Below are 18,702 nucleotides of genomic sequence, written 5' to 3'. Positions count from 1 at the left end.
GTGTGTGTGTGTGTGTGTGTGTGTGTGTGTGTGTGTGTGTGTGTGTGTGTGTGTGTGCGTGCGTGCGTGCGTGCGTGCGTGTGTGTGGGGGGGGAGGGGGAGTTTATTCTACAATTAGCCGAACATTATGAAGGAGTAATTAGGGGCCAAAGTTTTTGGAAGATATAGCGTACACGATAACCTATAGCCTACATGAGAAAGAGTGAGGAGATCATGCGTATGCTTGCTGCAGCAAAACCCACAACTACTCTCGCCACGGAATTGAATTATAATGCACACTGTAGCGCCATCAAGCCAAATGATTTCAACAGCGTTTTACTACGTATGGAGTAATAAGTGAATGTTTTCAGGGAGCCACTAACCATATTCACATGGCAGCCATCTTGCTGTGACATCACCACTCAGCGGTGGAAAACCCGTCTGGGGGGGATTTCCCAACAATCCCCAAGTATGATGTAGGAGCATGGAAGCTGCCATGTGAATATCGCCGCTGTCGGGTGGAAACCGTGTATGTCCAAAGCTGTTGCTTTTCAGGAAATGGAAAAAGAGAACCTGTGTTCCAATGGTTCCACATGTAGTTATTATTTAGTCACAAGCTCTTGTAAACACTTTTCATTCGTTCAATGTTTATAAAACCCACAGACAAACTTTAACAATTTCACTTTTTTCCCCTTTTTTTCCAAAAATTGTGAAAATAGATGACCTAAAACGCTGTGTGCTTGTAGATCGGCCTTTTCCGATACTTTTGCTCGACACTTCTGTACGATGTTGTAGGGCATTTATTTACGATAAAAAAATACTTGAAAAGGTGACGTACGGAGATACAAGGTTTACCCCCGACAGTGAGGATATGGTCCATCACACGTTGTCTTGGGCTTGCTTAAAGTTTTATTACCTGCTGTTACTCCATAATTACACGCTTAAAAGCCACTTGTTTTGTTTATGCGATAGAACTATGCCAGGCTGAACGTCCATATGCATGGAAAAGTCATTTAGTTTACAAGTCCTTGTTGATGGACTCTGTGCACGGAGTATCTGTGCCATTGCGTATGTGAGGTAATGTATTTGTTCAGGTTGAAATTCATCACAGCTTACAGCGAGGAATGAGGCAGAGGGGAGGATTGGACTCTTTTATTCCCCCAGGGCCTGTTAGCTTTCCTCCAGCCAGGCTAGCTGCACTTTTTTTTCTCCCCTGTAAAATACACATAGGAAGCTCTGTTAGCTAGTAGACGCATAATTGAGTGCCTGCGTGAAAGGGAATCTCATTATATTTCATAATACCCTTCACTGCGAGGGCTCAAAACACAATCCCGCTGTCGCGAGTGCCAGATTCAGTCTTATACATATAAAGAATCTATTATTACTCATTTTTATGCGTGTTGTGATTATGCCAAAATGCCAAAATATTTAGTGCGCCCCTCAAAGCAAAAGAACACTCGTGTTTTTTATGATGTTTGGATTAGGTTTCTCTTTGCCACAAATGTACAGAAAGTTATTTAGATGGATGAAGTTTGGACAGATGCTAGGTTCATTGTTTACATGCTATTGTTGTTCTCTCTGCACTCTATTTAATCGACCATTTACCTTGTTGTTTATTGACTAGAGTGCACTTTACTCTGCTTGCGCTGATCTCACACTTGACAGAGAGCTTCTGCCTCCATGTAAACGACATATTGCTGCTGTCAAACTGAAACCATGTATCTCCATTTAAATGTAGTTTGTCCCCCCCACCATAAATTAATTCCCCATTTCGTTATAGAGTGTCGTGCAAAAGTAGTGAAAATAGCCGATCTATAAGCTCACAACGTGTCGCATTGTTGTAGATCTTCTATTTTTGCAATAATATACAAAATGTAACGTCAAAGTGGTTAAAGCTGCACTGTATAACTTTCCTCTTCTACCCCGAATTTGAACATGGTTTTCTGTGCAAGTGCTGAATTTGTTTTACCATTGAGCTAATAGAGCCTGCCTGCTTGCTCAGGGATCACATTGAATCTTGACCATCAGGTCAAAATTCATCTCAGATCCTGTGTCTATAGGTGAGACATGACCTTTGACACGATCTACAGTAAATGTCTCTTAAGTGCAATGTAAATGAAGAGCAGGGAGACTAAATACAACCCCAATTGTATAAGTTATATTGTATTTACATACTCTACCATACAGATTGGACTAAATTACATTGTATTCATACACAAAAGTTACATAGTGCCACTTTAAGTCTGTATGTGGGTTTTATAAACATTAGACCAATGAAAAGTATTAACAAGTCACTAAATAATAATTGCATTGGATCTATAGACTAATTATTTGTATACCAACATTGAGACTGGACGCACAGGTGATGGTTTCATGCAATCAATTCCCAACATATAGTTTCGGGGTGCGCTGGTTTCAGTACATTCAACATCCTCTTGTGTGTTGGATAGTGAGGCGCGTCCTAGCGAGACATGACAGAATGGGTTTCATTTATACTGGTTCTTATCAGTCTGACGTTGTCTATTAAGGGGTCTATAGGAACACAGGTTATTTCTTACATTTCCTGAAAAGTTACTGTTTTGGAAATACAGGGTTTCCAGTGACAATAGTACCATTAACTCTCTCAGTGCCACGCCCCGAGTTATCCCGAGTTTTTCCTGAATACCCTCAGTGCCAGAACGAGAAATCCCGAGTTTTTACTTTTGACTGTAGTCGCGCTATTCTGTTTAAATTTCATGATCACTTTCGCTTCCTGACTCCTTCAGACTCATTGGGTTCCGGTTTCATGATGCAGATTCCGTTTCCGGTTCTCTTTTTTTTTCCCGCGGTCATTTTCGGCCAGAATAGGGAAAGTCACGTTTTTTCACACAGTATAAAAAACGAACGGAGAGGTCCACGTCTACTCTCTTTGGTCTGGGTGACGATCAGTCATCGTAGTCGTGTATCACATCGTAATTTAGCCCGATCAACGATTGTCGAAAATGTCACATCCGGTTATGACCGGATGTGACGTGAGCCTGTTTGGGAGGGGGCGAGTGAGCCAGCGAGGTCATCAATGTGTCGATTTGCTGCTCTCTACTGGTAGAACTGTCGTATGGGTTTAAAAACCCAATCAGATTTATTTGAATGAAAAATTACAAAATTAAAACATTAAAAAACACGCAAATTGCTGGCACAAATATGAAAATACTCTTGGCAGTGAAAGAGTTAAACATAACAATAATAATAATAATAATAATAATAATAATAATAATAATAATAATAATAATAATAATAATAATAATAAAAAACTGAAAGTATACATCAATGTAACATTTTCCCTGCTCTTTTCTTCCTGCTTGTTGTGTGTGTGGCGTTGTCCAGGTATCGACGGTCCTCGTCACGTGCAGGTGAAAGACGTGACCGACTCGTCCGCTCTCGTCGCCTGGTCCCAGCCGGTGGCAGAGGTGGACGGAATCACTGTGTCGTATGGACCCAGCTCAGAGCCTGCAGACCAAGGTTATAATAGTTTTGGATTTTTCGTTATAGTTTAGTTTTAGTTGGTTTTGACAAGTTCATTTCTAATTCAGTTTTTAGAGCGGGTTTGCTACTTTTTATTAGTTTTTATCTATGTGACAATGCTTCGTTTTAGTTTTAGTTTTAAAAAAAATCATACTTTGGGTATAATTTCAGTTGGTTTTAGTTAGTTTTATTTTTTTATTTTTTTTTCTACGTGGTTCTCAAACTTTTTTGTGCCAAGGACCCCCAAATTGATATGTACTGCGGACCCCCACCTGAAAATATGTTGTGCCAGGGAGGAAATATGTTGTGCCCCCAGAAGGAAAGATATGAGTTCAAAATGATCGCCTTTAAAAAGAAAAAAGATTTAAAGATGTGCACACATTTTTGAGATTTTTCAAAAATAGCAGATCTACAAGCTCATAGCGTTATGAGCTTGTATGTCTGCTATTTTTGAATAGCCAAAATATAAAATATGGATAAAGTGGTGCTTTATTAACTCATTTAGCTGGGGACCCCCTGGTAGCCCCCCAAGGATCCCCCGGACCCCACTTTGAGAACCAATGTTCTAGTTTTCATTTAGTTCAGTTTGACGAGAATGTTTTCGTTATTTCGTTAAGTTTTCGTTAACTATAATAACCTTGCTGCAGACACAAACACAACCGTGGTGGACCTGTCCTCCTCGGACTCACAGTACAGCCTGGACGGGTTGGACCCAGACACCCAGTACCAGGTGACCCTGACCTCCAGGAGGGGAAACAGCACCAGCAAACCCGTCACCCAGACCTTCACTACAGGTGAGTAAGCCTTGCCGAGCCGTGTGGCCCCACCGAGTTGGAGTGAGGTGGCTTAAAGGGATAGTTCACCCAAAAAAATAATCATTTTTTTCCTATCGATTAGCACGCTGGGCAAGACCTGGGCTGTTGGTTGTCTAGGAAGTGACAACCGGAAACGGTTGAATTTGACGGAAGTACCGCCCAAGGAAATGACGTTGATGCTTTACAAATCTGTTAACATTCTCCGTGAAGTGTGATTGGTCAAAAAATATCGTTTCCGGGGGAAACGCGTACGACGGAAATACTACCCACTCAGGACTTCCTAGACTCGCTGCTTTAGGTCGTGACCTGGCTCTTGTTTTCGCAGATGAGTGAGGCTGGGACCGAGGCTAATCGATTAGTCACCCCATGGAGACTTGAATTGAATAGCAGATCTACAAGCTCATAGTGCGGCACTCGGTGCCACGCTATGAGCTTGTATATCTGGTATTTTTAATCTAAAATGACAGATGCGTTCCCGGTCTTAATGGGGTAATGTGTTGCTTTGTTGTGTTGCCACAGACCTGGACCCCCCCAGGGACCTGCAGGTGGTCTCCCAGACGGAAGACGGCGTCACCCTGCAGTGGAGCAACAGCGTGGCGGAGGTTGACACCTACAGGGTGAAGTACAACCACATCTCTGGAGGGGGGTCCCACGGGGAGGAGATGGTGCCCGCTGGGCCGGGAGACGGCACCCAGGTTACTGTCACTGGTGAGAGGCAATACGCACGCACACACGCATGCACACGCACACAGTGGTGTAAAGTAACTAATTACATTTACTCAAGTACTGTACTTAAGTACAATTTTGAGGATTTTTTTTACCTCACTGGGGCGTTTTCAATTTTCTATACTTTTACTTCTACTCCAGTACATCTCAGAGGCAGGTATTGTACTTTTACTCCACTACAATTATTTGAAAACTTTAGTTACTAGTTACTTTGTAGATTTTAATTATTATTACAAAACATACATTAACCTTTTCAGCCCTATTTAAACTTTGGCTATTTGAAAATAGCTGATCTACAAGCTCACAATGCGTCGCGATGCGACACGTTGTGAGCTTGTAGATCTACTATTTTCAAAATTGTATACATATGATAACTTGTGAAACGGGATATTCTGCATAATGAGTACTTTCTACTTTTGGTACTTTAAGTACATTTTGATGCCAATACTTTGTACTTTTACTCAAGTAAATTTAGTATTCCTGACTTTTACTTGTAACAGAGTATTTCTACATTCCAGTTTCACCTTTTTTTAAGTAAAAAAAAACTATTTCAGTGGTCAAGTAACATGCAGCTGTTCTGGATTCGTATACAGATTGAATGTTGTTTTCTTTTTGTCCTTTGCAAAGACAAACCTAGAAAGCTGCAAATGCACACAGAGTGCTGGATGTGTTTCAACAGTTGTTTCTCCTATGTGCTGCAGGGCTAAAACCAGGCACAGAATACGGGATCGGAGTGACAGCCGTGAAGAACGAGAGAGAGAGTCTTCCTGCCACCACCAACACAGAAACGGGTGAGAGAGACAATAACCCCATAACAGCTGTCCAAATAAAACATCCTTCACACCTCTAGATAAATACACCCGTGACCCACCTGTAGCTGTTGATACAAATATCGAGGACCGGCATGAGGTTAATGGGGGGAAAAAAGTGATTTGTTATTTATATGTGTCAAGCCTGTCTCAGAAGTGCAGAGAGAGTTAAGACCCATTAAGGCCGGGAAATAATCGGTTTCATTTTTAGATTTCTTTGGCTATTAGAAAATAGCAGATCTACAAGCTCATAGCGCGGCACACTTTACCTTGAACATTTTTCATTTTTCAAATGTTTTTTTTACTCAAATCTCTGCTTCTGGGGATTCTACAAATGTCTTTTAAATTATAAAAAAATAAAGCATAAAAACGTATGTTGCTGTAATATCAGTGGTTCTCAAACGTTTTCATGTCCAAGGACCACCCAGAATGATACGCATTTGACCCCCGCCTCCCACCACCCCATCTCAAAATATGTTGTTCCAGGGACCCCCAGAAGCAAAGATTTGAGTTACAAATGTTCGATTTAAAAAACATTTTCGGGTATTTCTTTTTCAAAAATAGCAGATCTACAAGCTCATAGCGCGGCACTCAGTGAGTGGTTCATACCAGTGGTTCCCAACCCCACCCACCCACCACACTTACACCTGGCAAAGCCAAAACCCGCCACGCGGTGAGGCAAGCGCGCACGCACACGCTAGCGTGAGCTTGCAGGGTCGGCTATTTTCACTGTTTTCGAAACCTTTTTTCAAACATTTCCTAACAATGTTATCAGTGGCGTCAGCGGCTCGGGAGGAAGAGCGGCCACTTGGGAAAACGGAAGGTTCATAGTTCGATCCCGCGGGTTAGTGTCGAAGTGTCCTTGAGCAAGACGCTGAACCCCCTAATTACTCCCCGATGAAGTTGGTGCCTTGCACGCTGTCAGTGTGTGAATGGGTGAATGTAATGCAACAGTGTAAAGCGTCATATAAATGCACCATTTACCCGTGTGCTTCACAAAGATGTTACTTGTGGGAGTTGGCTACAATTTTGCAGAAAATGATTTTGATGCTTTTCACTGTTGTACGGACGGCAGTTGAAACGCAGTCACTGATTGGCCCGATCATTTTCCTGATTTCTCATACTCGCTCCCTATGGGCCGAAGTCCAGACTGATACCGGGGAGGAACGTGAGAGTGAATCCACGTTATCAGTCTAGCCAATGCCAGGCTAGTGTGCCAGTGCAGTGCTGGACATCAACAATAGCAGATTCACAAGCTCACAACACCTCACAGTTCTGTGTTGTGACATATTGTGAGCTTATAAATCAGCGACCAAGTATAAATCATGCATACACAACAAACAGGCCAATACTTTGCATCATCCATCTTCTATGTGCTGTAACACATGGTTTAAACTAGCTAGCGTAAGCCAATGTCATTACGTCTGTCAGTCCAAATTCTTCAAGAGCAAAGCAAGAGCTTATAATGAATGATGTGCTTTTTTTCCCTTTTCTTTTTAAACTATGGCCAATGTTTTGCATTCATTATAACCACGTGAACCCGTAGCATCCCTATTCTGGGCATGTTATAATAGGCAAACATCCATCCATCCGTCTTCATCCGCTTATCCGGAGTCGGGTCGCGGAGGTTCCAGCTGAGAATCCCAGACATCCCTTTCCAAGGCCCCATAAGCTAAATCTAACTGGGGGATCCCGAGGCGTTCCAAGGCCAGCGTGGAGATACAATCCTCCCCCACCTGGTCCTTGGTCTTCCCTGTGGCCTCCTCCCAGTGGGACGTGCCCAGAGGACCTCCCTAGCGAGCAGTGGTGGAAAGTAACTAAGTACATTTACTTAGTTACAAAGTAACTTTGTAGATTTTGATTATTATTACAAAACATACATTAACCACTTCAGCCCTCTATGCATTTCGACAATTTGAAAATAGCCGATCTACAAGCTCACAATGCGTCGCAATGCGACACATTGTGAGCTTGTAGATCTGCTATTTTCAAAAGGTTTTTTATACATTTGGAACATTTAAATGGGGCATTCTGCATAATGAGTACTTTTACTTTTGGTACTTTAAGTACATTTTGATGCCAATACTTTTGTACTTTTACTCAAGTACATTTTGAATTCCGGACTTTCACTTGTAACAGAGTATTTCTGTATTGCAGTATTGATACTTTTACTTTTAATTTGAGTACTTTTTCCGCCACTGCTGGGGAGACATAACCTGACTCCGCCAGATGGGGGCGGTATTGACTTCACAGGTTCACAATACAACCTCCATCTGGGCTCGCTCAGAGAATAGAGATACTCCGCACAGCAGCTGCTAGGGGCGGGATCTTGGTGAAACCGGATGTGATGCCATCGAGAAGCGCTTATTGCGTTGTAGTTCTTTCACAAGTCATCATGGTTGAATAGTATACAAAATAACTACTTCTGGCGCAGGCACTATAAGTCATGTAGACACGTCAATATGATTGGTTGATAGACGGTGATAGACAGACGGTCCCATCTAATCACCTGCCAAGTAGCTTGAAACAAGGGATCGCCGTCTTGCATCGATTCTGCTACCGGGGTCCCAGATGCAAGTAGCCTGTGAAACAAATGTGACGCAAGCTTGTTCCATCTGGCGGAGTCAGGTTAGGGGAGGCGCTCTGGAAGCATCCGTACTAGATGCCCGAACCAACGTAACTGGCTCTTTTCCATGTAAAAGGAGCACGCAAACATACAGTAACCTATGAATAGACACATATTCTGGAGAAATTGCCAATCTACAAGCAATGCATTTTGAGCTTGTAGAAAAAAATAGCAGATCTACAAGCTCATAGAGTGCCGCGCTATGAGCTTGTAGATCTGCTATTTTTGAAAAATCTTGAAAATGTGTGCAAATCTTTGAATATATTTACAATACATTACATACATACATTTTTAACTAAAATCTTTGCTTTTGGGGGTCCCTGACACAAAACTTTTTCAGATGGGGGTCCGCGGCCAAAAGTATATCAATTTAAGGGTCCTTGGCATGAAAAAGGTTGAAAACCACTGCCATACGGTACTAAGAGAGGTAAACTTTTACTAAACACAACTTCACGTGCCACTGCCACCGACCAAAATGCTCTCTACCGTGTTCCTGACCGACTGTCCTTTACCATTACCGAGACCCATAAGCAGCATAATGCATGTAAATAACCCAACGTAACTGACGGACCTCGTCTTTCTCAGAGCTCGACCCACCCAGAGATCTGCAAGTGAGCGATTCGTCGGAAACGTCCCTCACATTGGAGTGGCAGAAACCCCGGGCCAAGATCACCGGCTACCGGCTGGAATCTGTGACCAGGGACGGCGACCGAGAGGAGCTGACGGTCCCAGCCGCGGACACCACGCACATTCTGACCAACCTGAAACCTGGCATGGACTACACCATCCACCTGACCGCAGAGAGAGGACCGAAAAACAGCATGCCGGCCATTGTGTCCGCATCCACAGGTGGGTCGTCAATAAGAGATGCCATTTTGATTAATGTTCTATGGTCGTTATGATTTCATTTCAAACCGTTTGCTCTTTTTTTCAAAGTTGAAATGCTGTAGCAGCCATCACACTTGGCAGGCAAAGTATTGCTGATGATTTTTCCCTTAGAATTTCCACGGGCCTTTCACAATCTTCAAACAGAATGAGAGATAGCCATTCCCATTTTCCAGGTTTTACAGTGCGTTCCAAATGTATAAATTCATCATAAGAAAGACACTCTCTGGGGAAGTGCAGTGATTTATGCATAAAACAGGGAATGAGATGATTTTTGGCATTTCATTTGCAGCACAATTAGATGCACATTAGGGCTGGGCAATATTTCCATATTGCATCACTAATTCCTTACTTTATACAAAATGAGCAAAAATAACCAATCTACAAGCTTGCAGTAGCCTACGTTGTGAACTTGTAAATGGGTATTTGAGCTGTTTTGAAGGTTTTTGAATTTGATAATTAATATTATCAACACAATATGATATTATCACAATATCGATATCGAGGTATTTGGTCCAAAATATTGCAATATTTGATCTTGTCCATATTACCCAGCCCTAACCTAAATAATTTGTTGATCTTGATTTGTGCCTTTGTTGTGTTTCTTTGTAGCCTCTTTCACATTTTACTTAGCTGCCTCTGACGTCCCAGAGCTAACGCCTCCCACAGGCTTGGAGGACAATATCATTAGCTTTGTACATTTAGATCCCACTTCTGACACCCAGTCGTCTGGGATGATGCCCGGGAATGAGCCCGGACACCTGAACATCTCAGGCGTCACCTCGGACGGATTTGACGTCTCGTGGGAGCCGAACGCGACACACGGCGTCTATGATAGCTTCGCTGTAGAATGCAGAGATGCTCTGCGATTATGGGATATGAGAGAGATCCGTCTCCAAGGCAATGGCAGTGGCGTTAGAATCCAGGGCCTGAAGGCATCTACAGAATATCAGATAAAACTTTATGGAATAAGCGATAGCCAGAGGTCTTCTGCGCTTGGTGAAGCGGTGGCGGTCACAGGTATAAGCTTCTCTTTTGGACTGCATGTTGACCAGACGTATCTGTTCTGGTGTTCAGCCTTTCATTGTAACGGCAATTTGTATTTGATTCCATTGTTGTTAATAGGCTGCTTTTGCATGTGTACATAATATATATGATTTGCATGACAATGCCATCATTTTGGAATTAGCTACTGAACAATCGGCGTTCCATGTCATGGACATTTTGTCCTATAGTTATTATACGATGTAGTCTGATGTAGCCAGAAGATCAAAGATATCCGTCTACTGATACGTCTGGGGAAAAAAATCATAATGGGTTTGAACGGTGGAGAAAACCATTGGTAACCCACAGCCACTGCTTTGAAAACCAATCGTTATACCATCTCATTTGCATTGGAGCATTGCAGTCTTTGCACTGGTTTTTCTGATGCTGTCGTTTTTTATATCTCCAAATAGTTTCCACACAATATTTTAATGAAGAATTTAGATCAGTAGGCAGAGATCTCTGATAATTAATTTGGTTACGTGAGACTATCTAAGACGAGGACAACGTAAAGCCTGATTTATCATTAGTTGCGCGGTGGTGTCGTGCCTCCCTTCTCTGACAATGGAGGTTTTACCTATGGGGCTGAGGCACAGCACAACGTGTTGTTAACGTGTTGATTGCCTATTTTTGATGTGCGACACGATGCCAAGTATAAATCAGGCATTAGAGTCCCATGCTGCATGTTGGTCAAAAGGACTCATTCCATTATAGAGTAAAAAGTGGCCTTCTCTTCAGGCTTTCTGCATGGCTTCAGCCTCCATTTGAAGAGAACTGTGTACTTCCACTGTGGTGGACTACTCAGGACCTTCAAAAGTTAATGACACTGACTGGCTCATTCATGTGTCATTAATGAATGTGCTGCTCTGCCAATGGTCAGTGCATCTCTGATGCATGAGAGAACACAGCTCTGGAACTCATCAAATTTGATGAAGGGAAATGACAAACAGAAGACAGCTTCCTGTCACATTTATTGCGAAGCACCGTTACTGTACAGACTCTCTGTGGCGTTTGGAGGTTGTTGAAGAGTTTTCTGGCTTAAGAGACTGATCTTCAACTAACCCTACTATTTATGTGTTTCCCCATCCGTTATTTACAGTGTCAGTTGTCTTCTGTTTCTCTCTCTATCCATAAACAGTTACAACATTTCATTGATGTATTTATTTTCTAACATCATTTCTATTTACCGTAGCATCTCCTACTTCCCGTGGTGTAATAGCGCTGAGTATCAAAGATGAGCCAACGCCTCGGTCTACTTTGGACGCTGTTCCGCCTACAGCTCCAAGCGATCATCTAAGCTCTGTGGAGCTCTCTGGCTCTAGTTCTGGGGCTTCCGAAAGCTCTATCCTGGGTGTGGAACCCCCTGTCTCTTCTTCTGGGGCCTCTGAGAGCTCTATCCTGGATTTGGAGCCCTCTATCTCTTCTTCCGGGGCTCCTGAGCCCGAGAGCTCCATCCTGGAGATCCTGGGAGAGCTCCTAGTCACTAACGTGACCACCGCTAGCGTGGAGCTAATGTGGTTCGAGCCGCCCGACGACGAGGCCTTTGATAGCTTCCTGGTGGAGCTCAGTGCTGTGTCGGGACCGGCACAAAAAGTCCATGAGAGCACGTTGCCAGGAGGTTTCAGGAGGGCTGAGATCGGAGGCTTGGCCCCCGCCACGCGCTATGATATTTCAGTTTATGGGTTGGTGGAGGGAGAACGATCTTTACCTATCAAAGTTTCTGCTACCACAGGTACATGGAGGCAGACGTTTTCTTTGTTTCAACATCAGCATCCATCCATCTCTCCATACCTTCTCTCATGCTTGCTTCTTTTTATAGATAATACGAAATATATAACACTTTTTTACAGGTCACTCAATACCTCTTTATGTCACTACATAATACAACTGTGACTACATGATGAAACATTTTACGATGCTCTTTCCTAATTTAAAGTCATACTGTGTAACCTTTTTTTCAATTAAAGAATTACATATTTTTCAAAATAATTTCACTACAAGTTCTCTTATGCCAAAATGTACCAAACCTATGTACCAAAAATGTACCAAACTTTTTTTTTTTTTTTTTTTAAATACAACATTGTTGCTTTCCAAAACTTCCATGGCACTAGGATCCTGCAGCATTAATTTAGGAGCAGTACTTCCTTTGTTTTGAACTGAATTCTGGGATTCGTAGTTCTAGACCGATAGACAGACGCTGGAATGACAACTAAGGGCGGATTCAGACTATGGTCCTGGGTGCGCACCCCGGACCACATGGCAGATGTTGTGGTAGTGTGAACGTAGCGAACCGTTCCCCGTAACGCATCACCGTACCGTACCCGAAACCGCCTGGGGAGGTAGTCTCGGGTCCGATTGCTGCGGACTCGCGAACGGAACGTTGCAGTGTGAATCCATCCGTACCAAGAGAAGGAAGTGGACTGCTAATCATATATCCTTTATATATTTTGTATAACTACACATTATTTTAGCTGGGTTATACCTTCTCATAGTTCTACTTGAATGTTGACAAGAAATAATAATCCCGCTAGTGTTTGAGTAGCGCGAGCCGTGGAAAAACATAAACAAAAAACACATGTGTAGTGAACGTGTATATAAGGATAAATATACCAAGGATTAGCCCGTGACGTCACTGCTAAAATACCAAGAATGCATCAGTGACGTCACGATCATATTGATAATAACAGACGCGAGAGAGACAACGTTACATTTTGAGGTTTGAAAGACCAACGCACACACTGCTTTGGTTGTGTATTGTTTCTCAGTTATTATTATTATAACTCAAGACAACGTCAGGAACACAGTCAAACTTTATTATTCACTCTGCACTCTGACAAGTGACTCTTCTGTGAATGACATTGCATCTCACAAAGCCCCATAGTCAACAGCGCCCCCATGAGGCACATATTTACCATTACTGCTAAATGAAATGTACTCAAGTACGAAATAATTTTGGCCAGTGTGAATGCTGGCCAGCTGGGAGAAGCCAACCGTACTCGGGAACGGTTTGAATCAATCGGACCCAGTCTGAATACGCCCTAAGTCTAAAGTCTAAATCCGCCCCTGAGTACTAAAGACCGCTCGCCAAAAAGACTAGTAAAATGAATGTTACTCAGTATGACTTTAAAATTATTCTTACTCACATAATGAATTTTGCATTGATTTACTTTAAAGATAATGAAACGCTTTTTGTGACAGTCTGAATTAATGTGCCGAATACAGTTCACTTTAATTTCATCCTCATTCATCCATCCATCATTGTTGCTGTCAGGCAGAAACCTTGTATCTCCATATTTCATTTATTTATGTATTATTCAATTATTTTCCTAAATTAGTGCCCTTACTTTGTCATACTACAGTGTCACACAAAATAGCCGATCTAGAAGTTCACAACGTGGCACGATCCACAACTTGTGACGTGCTGTGAGGCTATTTTTTTTAAGTGAAAGCAGTTAAGTGTGTCTGTCGGTTTTATAAATATTTAACCATTAAAAAGTATTAACAAGAGCTTATGACTAAATAATAACTACACTGGATCCATCAGAACACATGCTTCCCCCCCCCCCCCCCCCCCCCATTTCCTGAAAAGTAACCGTTTTGGAAATACAAGGTTTTCGCCTGACAGCGACAAAATAATTCATTTAATTCCTTTATTTTTTTTTGTGTCGAGTAACATGCCTTGACTAATCCAGAGTAATAATTCACATGAATGAATCCCTCTTGCCTTTGAATTCACCACCACCATGTGGATTTGTCTTGATCTACCAGAGGAGTTGAAGCCCGTGGTGGTGAACCTCACCATCAGTGACATAACCTGGGACAGCTTCAATGTGTCCTGGGGCTCGCAGGACGGGGACTTTGAGGGCTTTGTCATTGAGGTAACAAACATGGAGCACGTGGCGGAGAGCCAGAACCTCACGCTGTCCGGAGACGCCTTCAGCCTGGGCATCTCCGGCCTGACCCCCAACACCAGCTACCTGGTGGGTCTGTACGGGATGCACCAGGGAGACTTCCTAGAGCCCGTGTTTATTGAAGCCACCACAGGTACCCTTAGTTTTTCCCGACGGCACAGGGTCTTGAAATAGGGATGGGACGATATTATCGTTTATCGCGATATTCATATCGCAGGGGTTTTACTTTATCGTGAAATTGGCTGTCATAAACACTGGACCCAAGTTGGCTCTGGACTTGACTGCTTCTACAAGCTCACAACTGCATTGTGAGCTTGTAGATCTCCTAATTTTGGCTAATGTGCAAGTGGTTAACAAAAGTGGCATTTTAAGAGTTTAAAGCATATTTAGATAATCGTGATAATATCGTCAATCACAATTATTTTGGCCACAATAATCGTAACATGACACTTTCATAACTTCCCATCCCTAGTCCTAAACTCTGTCCTCTAAATCTGTACTGTACCCTCAACTGCGATAATCTTTACGACTCTTTTCTAGTAACCTTTGAAAGCGTATCCTTCTTTTCCAGTTGGGATCAGTGGTGAACTACATTCATACAAATGCAGACATACACCATTAGGGCTGGGCCATATGGACAACATCAAATACCTCGATATCGATATCGTGATGATGATTTGGTTTATTGAGAATAATATTAATTTGTTACATTTTTTTTCAATATTTTCAAAAATATCAAAGATAGCAGATAAACAAGCTCACAATGCATCACTAATGGGACACAAGGTGAGCCTGTAAATCGGCTATTTTTGCTATTTAAAAAAATATATGACTTATATCATATAAAAATGATACAATATAAAAAATCCCAGATGATATGTATTCTCACATCAATTCATGATATTATCAATATAATATCAACATATTGCCCAGGCCTGTACACAGCATTTATGGTCATACTAGCAGGTATGCTATTCCGCTGATAGCGTAGCGGCCACACCTCACTCACATTACGCATCTAAACTGCATGGAGTGAGAACATGACATAATAACCCCATACATGTTGTTTCCATCAACTGTGTGTATTTGTAATGCTTTCATCTTAACCAACATGCCATGTGTCACCTCTTACCCTCCAGCCACTGTTTGTGTCTAAGCAGAGAGACAGTACTGTAGGGGTGTCCCAAAACCCAAAATGTCACTGAACCAAGCAAAGGTGGGCCGTCAAAATGGCCACGCTTATTGCTACCTCCATCCCACCTCCCAAAGTGCATGACGTCCCTCCCTACAGTATGTCCTTGCATCGTGGTGAGTTTTGATGCTGATGTGCTGCAATGATTGCAAAAGACAAAAACAACAACAAACCAACAACAAACCAGCTGACAGTGTGTCCATGTTCATCTCATGTCATCTCATTCCATCAAACCTTCATTCATTCACTGTGGATACAGGATTAACCTTGAGAGTTCATTTTGCCCGTTGGATGTCTGCCTGAACTAAAATACTCACAGTCTAGGTCTAGGAGTAAAGGTATTTCGCTTGAACATATCTATTTTTGAACTGGTGTTTGTGTCACGAGTAAATCCACGCAGAACGCAAAAGTTATGTCACGGTAAAGCGTTTTTCACTTGAATTTTTTTTCTGAATAAAACCATCAACAGTTTGATACGAAATATTTGCGGACGTATTTTCGGATCATGTTTTTTTCCCAGTGTGTAAAGACCTTTATACTCGCGAGTCGCGTGCCAGAAATATCGGATTTGCAAGCTCACGGCACTCTGCGATGCAACACGTTGTGAGTTTCATGGTACTGTATGCTGTATGTGACTGACATTAAGGTCTGAGCATCGGTTCAAATTTAAAGGATACAACTGTTTTAAAGAAATATCAATATCAAAGCATCAATATTTTGATTCATCATACTTATGTTAAATAAATGTAATGTCCTTACCAGGTTGCATATAATCCAATCTTCGTATCATTAAGGTTAAGGAAGTAAATAAGTAAGTAAGTAAGCAAAAAGCAAGTAAGAAAATAAATAAATAATAAATAAATATTTCAGCGTTTTGTTAACAATCCACCTGGTATCCCGTGGAATGTCTTGTGTTTTGACTTGCATGTGCATGTAAATCAACAGGAATGTGACGTTCTCACAGCATGGGGGGGTTGTTTTCGTTCTGGTTTCAACATGATGTAAAATGATCCTACCCTTGCTTGTTATGAGTGCAGATGACATTCATAATTGGACTTTTGGGTGCATGTTGTATGAAATGGTTCTGACTCACTCATGTTAGCTCTGTCCCCATAGCCACGTGTTTACACTCCACAACACTTCATTACATTAACCACTTAAAACCCTCTAGACTTGGTGAACCGGACCTGTGTCTCTGTACCTTTTTATCTACACCAAATCTCTTCAAGGGGTTATCAATTAACAATTAATTTGCAGGCCAGTATCTTTACAGCCACTTTATTGGCTTTATCACTCCTTTCTTTCCTTTGTATTACATGTTTAAATGTTGGTGTTAATGACCACTTCTTTCCACTTCATGTCATAACTGCTGTATAGTGGAACCCGTCATCCCAACCAGTGGTGTGTCCAAGGGGGGGGGGGGGGGGGGTGGCCTAAGGTGGCACGTGCCACCCCTGGAATATGACTGCCCACCCCCATGGGTGCCACACAACAATCTTTCAATTAAACGTTAAACACATAAATGAAAGACACTGTAATGTTAGTAATGAAAGCATTTGCACTCAGGTGGCACAGGGGTAAAGTATGTGTCCACCCCTGCTTCGTCTACAGCAGTGACAACACAGACATGTTGGGCGAGGAATTAGTTGTCATAATGACTAAATTGGGCTAAAAAGGGGTAAAGAATAATTGCCTTCTCTAAATGTATAGTATATTATAGTAGTAATTCAAATACATATCGGTAGTGGAGACAGAAATGGTAAATTACTGCATGTGTGCAGCCCTGGATAAAGTGCACCAGAGTCATTTCATTAAACACTAGAGGGTGGCAAATAGAGGGTGGCAAATCTGATTAATCTGCAAAGAGCATTCAAAGGTGGAGAAAATATGAATAAAATAACTGGAAAAAATGGAATGCTAGGGGGTGGCAATTGCCATCCCCTGCAACCCGAAAATTATGCCCCTGAAGTGCACCCCACTTGGGCCGACCCAGTCCAGAAAACCTGGACACGCCACTGATCCAAACAGATGACTTTCTGTCTGTTGTTCAAAATGATGTGCGTCCTCTACTGAGCTATTCAGTCAAGTACAAGTGGAAGGTGGTGAGTCTTCTACGGGATTATACTGTACCTCATTTTCTGTTTTCTTATGCCAGTGATGACAGCGTACATTATCAAACACCGGATATCTTTATTTTTTCCAAAAAAATGCTATCATGCAAAATGGCTTCGATGAAACTCTAATAATAATTTCTCTCTTTAGTTAACGAGCCAGCGCTTGGAAACCTATACGTGTCTGACTTAACATCGGAGAGCTTTACGCTCTCTTGGAATGACACTGAGGGAGAGTTTGACGGTTATGTCCTGGAGATTATTGATTCCGATTGGCTGAGAGAGCCAGAGGAACATAACATATCCCAGAATGCAAAGTCCCATGACATCACAGGGCTGCGGTCCGACTCTGACTATATAGCCTACCTGTATGGGACACTGAAGGGCTCCAGAACACATGCTGTCAGTATCGTTGCTTCAACAGGTATTTACATTTCATACATATTACACCTTTACACTTGCCATTCATTTAGATTTTGGGGAGTTAAAAAAAGAAAAACCTTTTCTCCTTCACTATTATTTGCATTCTGAAACATTGACTTGGGCTGTATGCATAAAGCTACTAAGAATAGAAGTACTGATCCAAGACTCATTTATTAATACTGCGTACAAAAATAAATAGTAATAGTAATAGTAACAGTAATAGTACTAATAATAATACTTAATGCATAAATCATGCATTAAATCATACCTTTACTTAAATCATGCCTTTATTGTGGTTGTTGCTAAGTAAAGTATGGGATTCAGTCAGTATACTAAAATAATACAGATCTTCACACATAACTCTGGCCATAATAGAAAAGGTTCATTGTTAATGAAAATTAATATGTATACGATTATGTGTACAGTATGTGACAATTTTTTGACACACACAAAAAAAACATTTTAGTTTTTTTCATGCCATATGAAAGTAGGGTATCATAGCTACGAATTGAAATATTGGCTGTGCAGTTTGACACACAGGTTTTGGAAATAATGGCTTATAGAGTCATTTCTAAAGAATTCAGAGAGCTGAGAATATAACGTTGAAAGAGTCAGTATTTGGCCAATGGCCATAGTCTGGATATATTCCACCACAGTTGACAGTGGTATTGTGCTATGTA

At 41.8% G+C, this 18,702-nt stretch overlaps 1 protein-coding gene across 1 annotated transcript in view; it reads left to right on the top strand.

Moving 5' to 3' along the window:
* The window catches only part of LOC308078304 (tenascin-like), an 87,284-nt gene that overhangs the window by 36,459 nt on the left and 32,123 nt on the right, over positions 1-18,702 (top strand). Inside the window, exons 16-24 of the mRNA XM_080419423.1 lie at positions 3,343-3,477; positions 4,128-4,274; positions 4,815-5,003; positions 5,723-5,812; positions 9,042-9,305; positions 9,954-10,481; positions 11,578-12,117; positions 14,154-14,429; positions 17,751-18,023. Coding sequence (XP_080275549.1) covers positions 3,343-3,477; positions 4,128-4,274; positions 4,815-5,003; positions 5,723-5,812; positions 9,042-9,305; positions 9,954-10,481; positions 11,578-12,117; positions 14,154-14,429; positions 17,751-18,023 — 2,442 coding nt within the window. The remainder of the gene's footprint in view (positions 1-3,342; positions 3,478-4,127; positions 4,275-4,814; positions 5,004-5,722; positions 5,813-9,041; positions 9,306-9,953; positions 10,482-11,577; positions 12,118-14,153; positions 14,430-17,750; positions 18,024-18,702) is intronic.

Source organism: Gymnoscopelus braueri, assembly GCF_963280865.1.
Source record: "Gymnoscopelus braueri genome assembly, chromosome: 22".
NCBI classification, from domain to species: domain Eukaryota; kingdom Metazoa; phylum Chordata; class Actinopteri; order Myctophiformes; family Myctophidae; genus Gymnoscopelus; species Gymnoscopelus braueri.
This window is presented reverse-complemented; position numbering and strand designations above follow the sequence as displayed.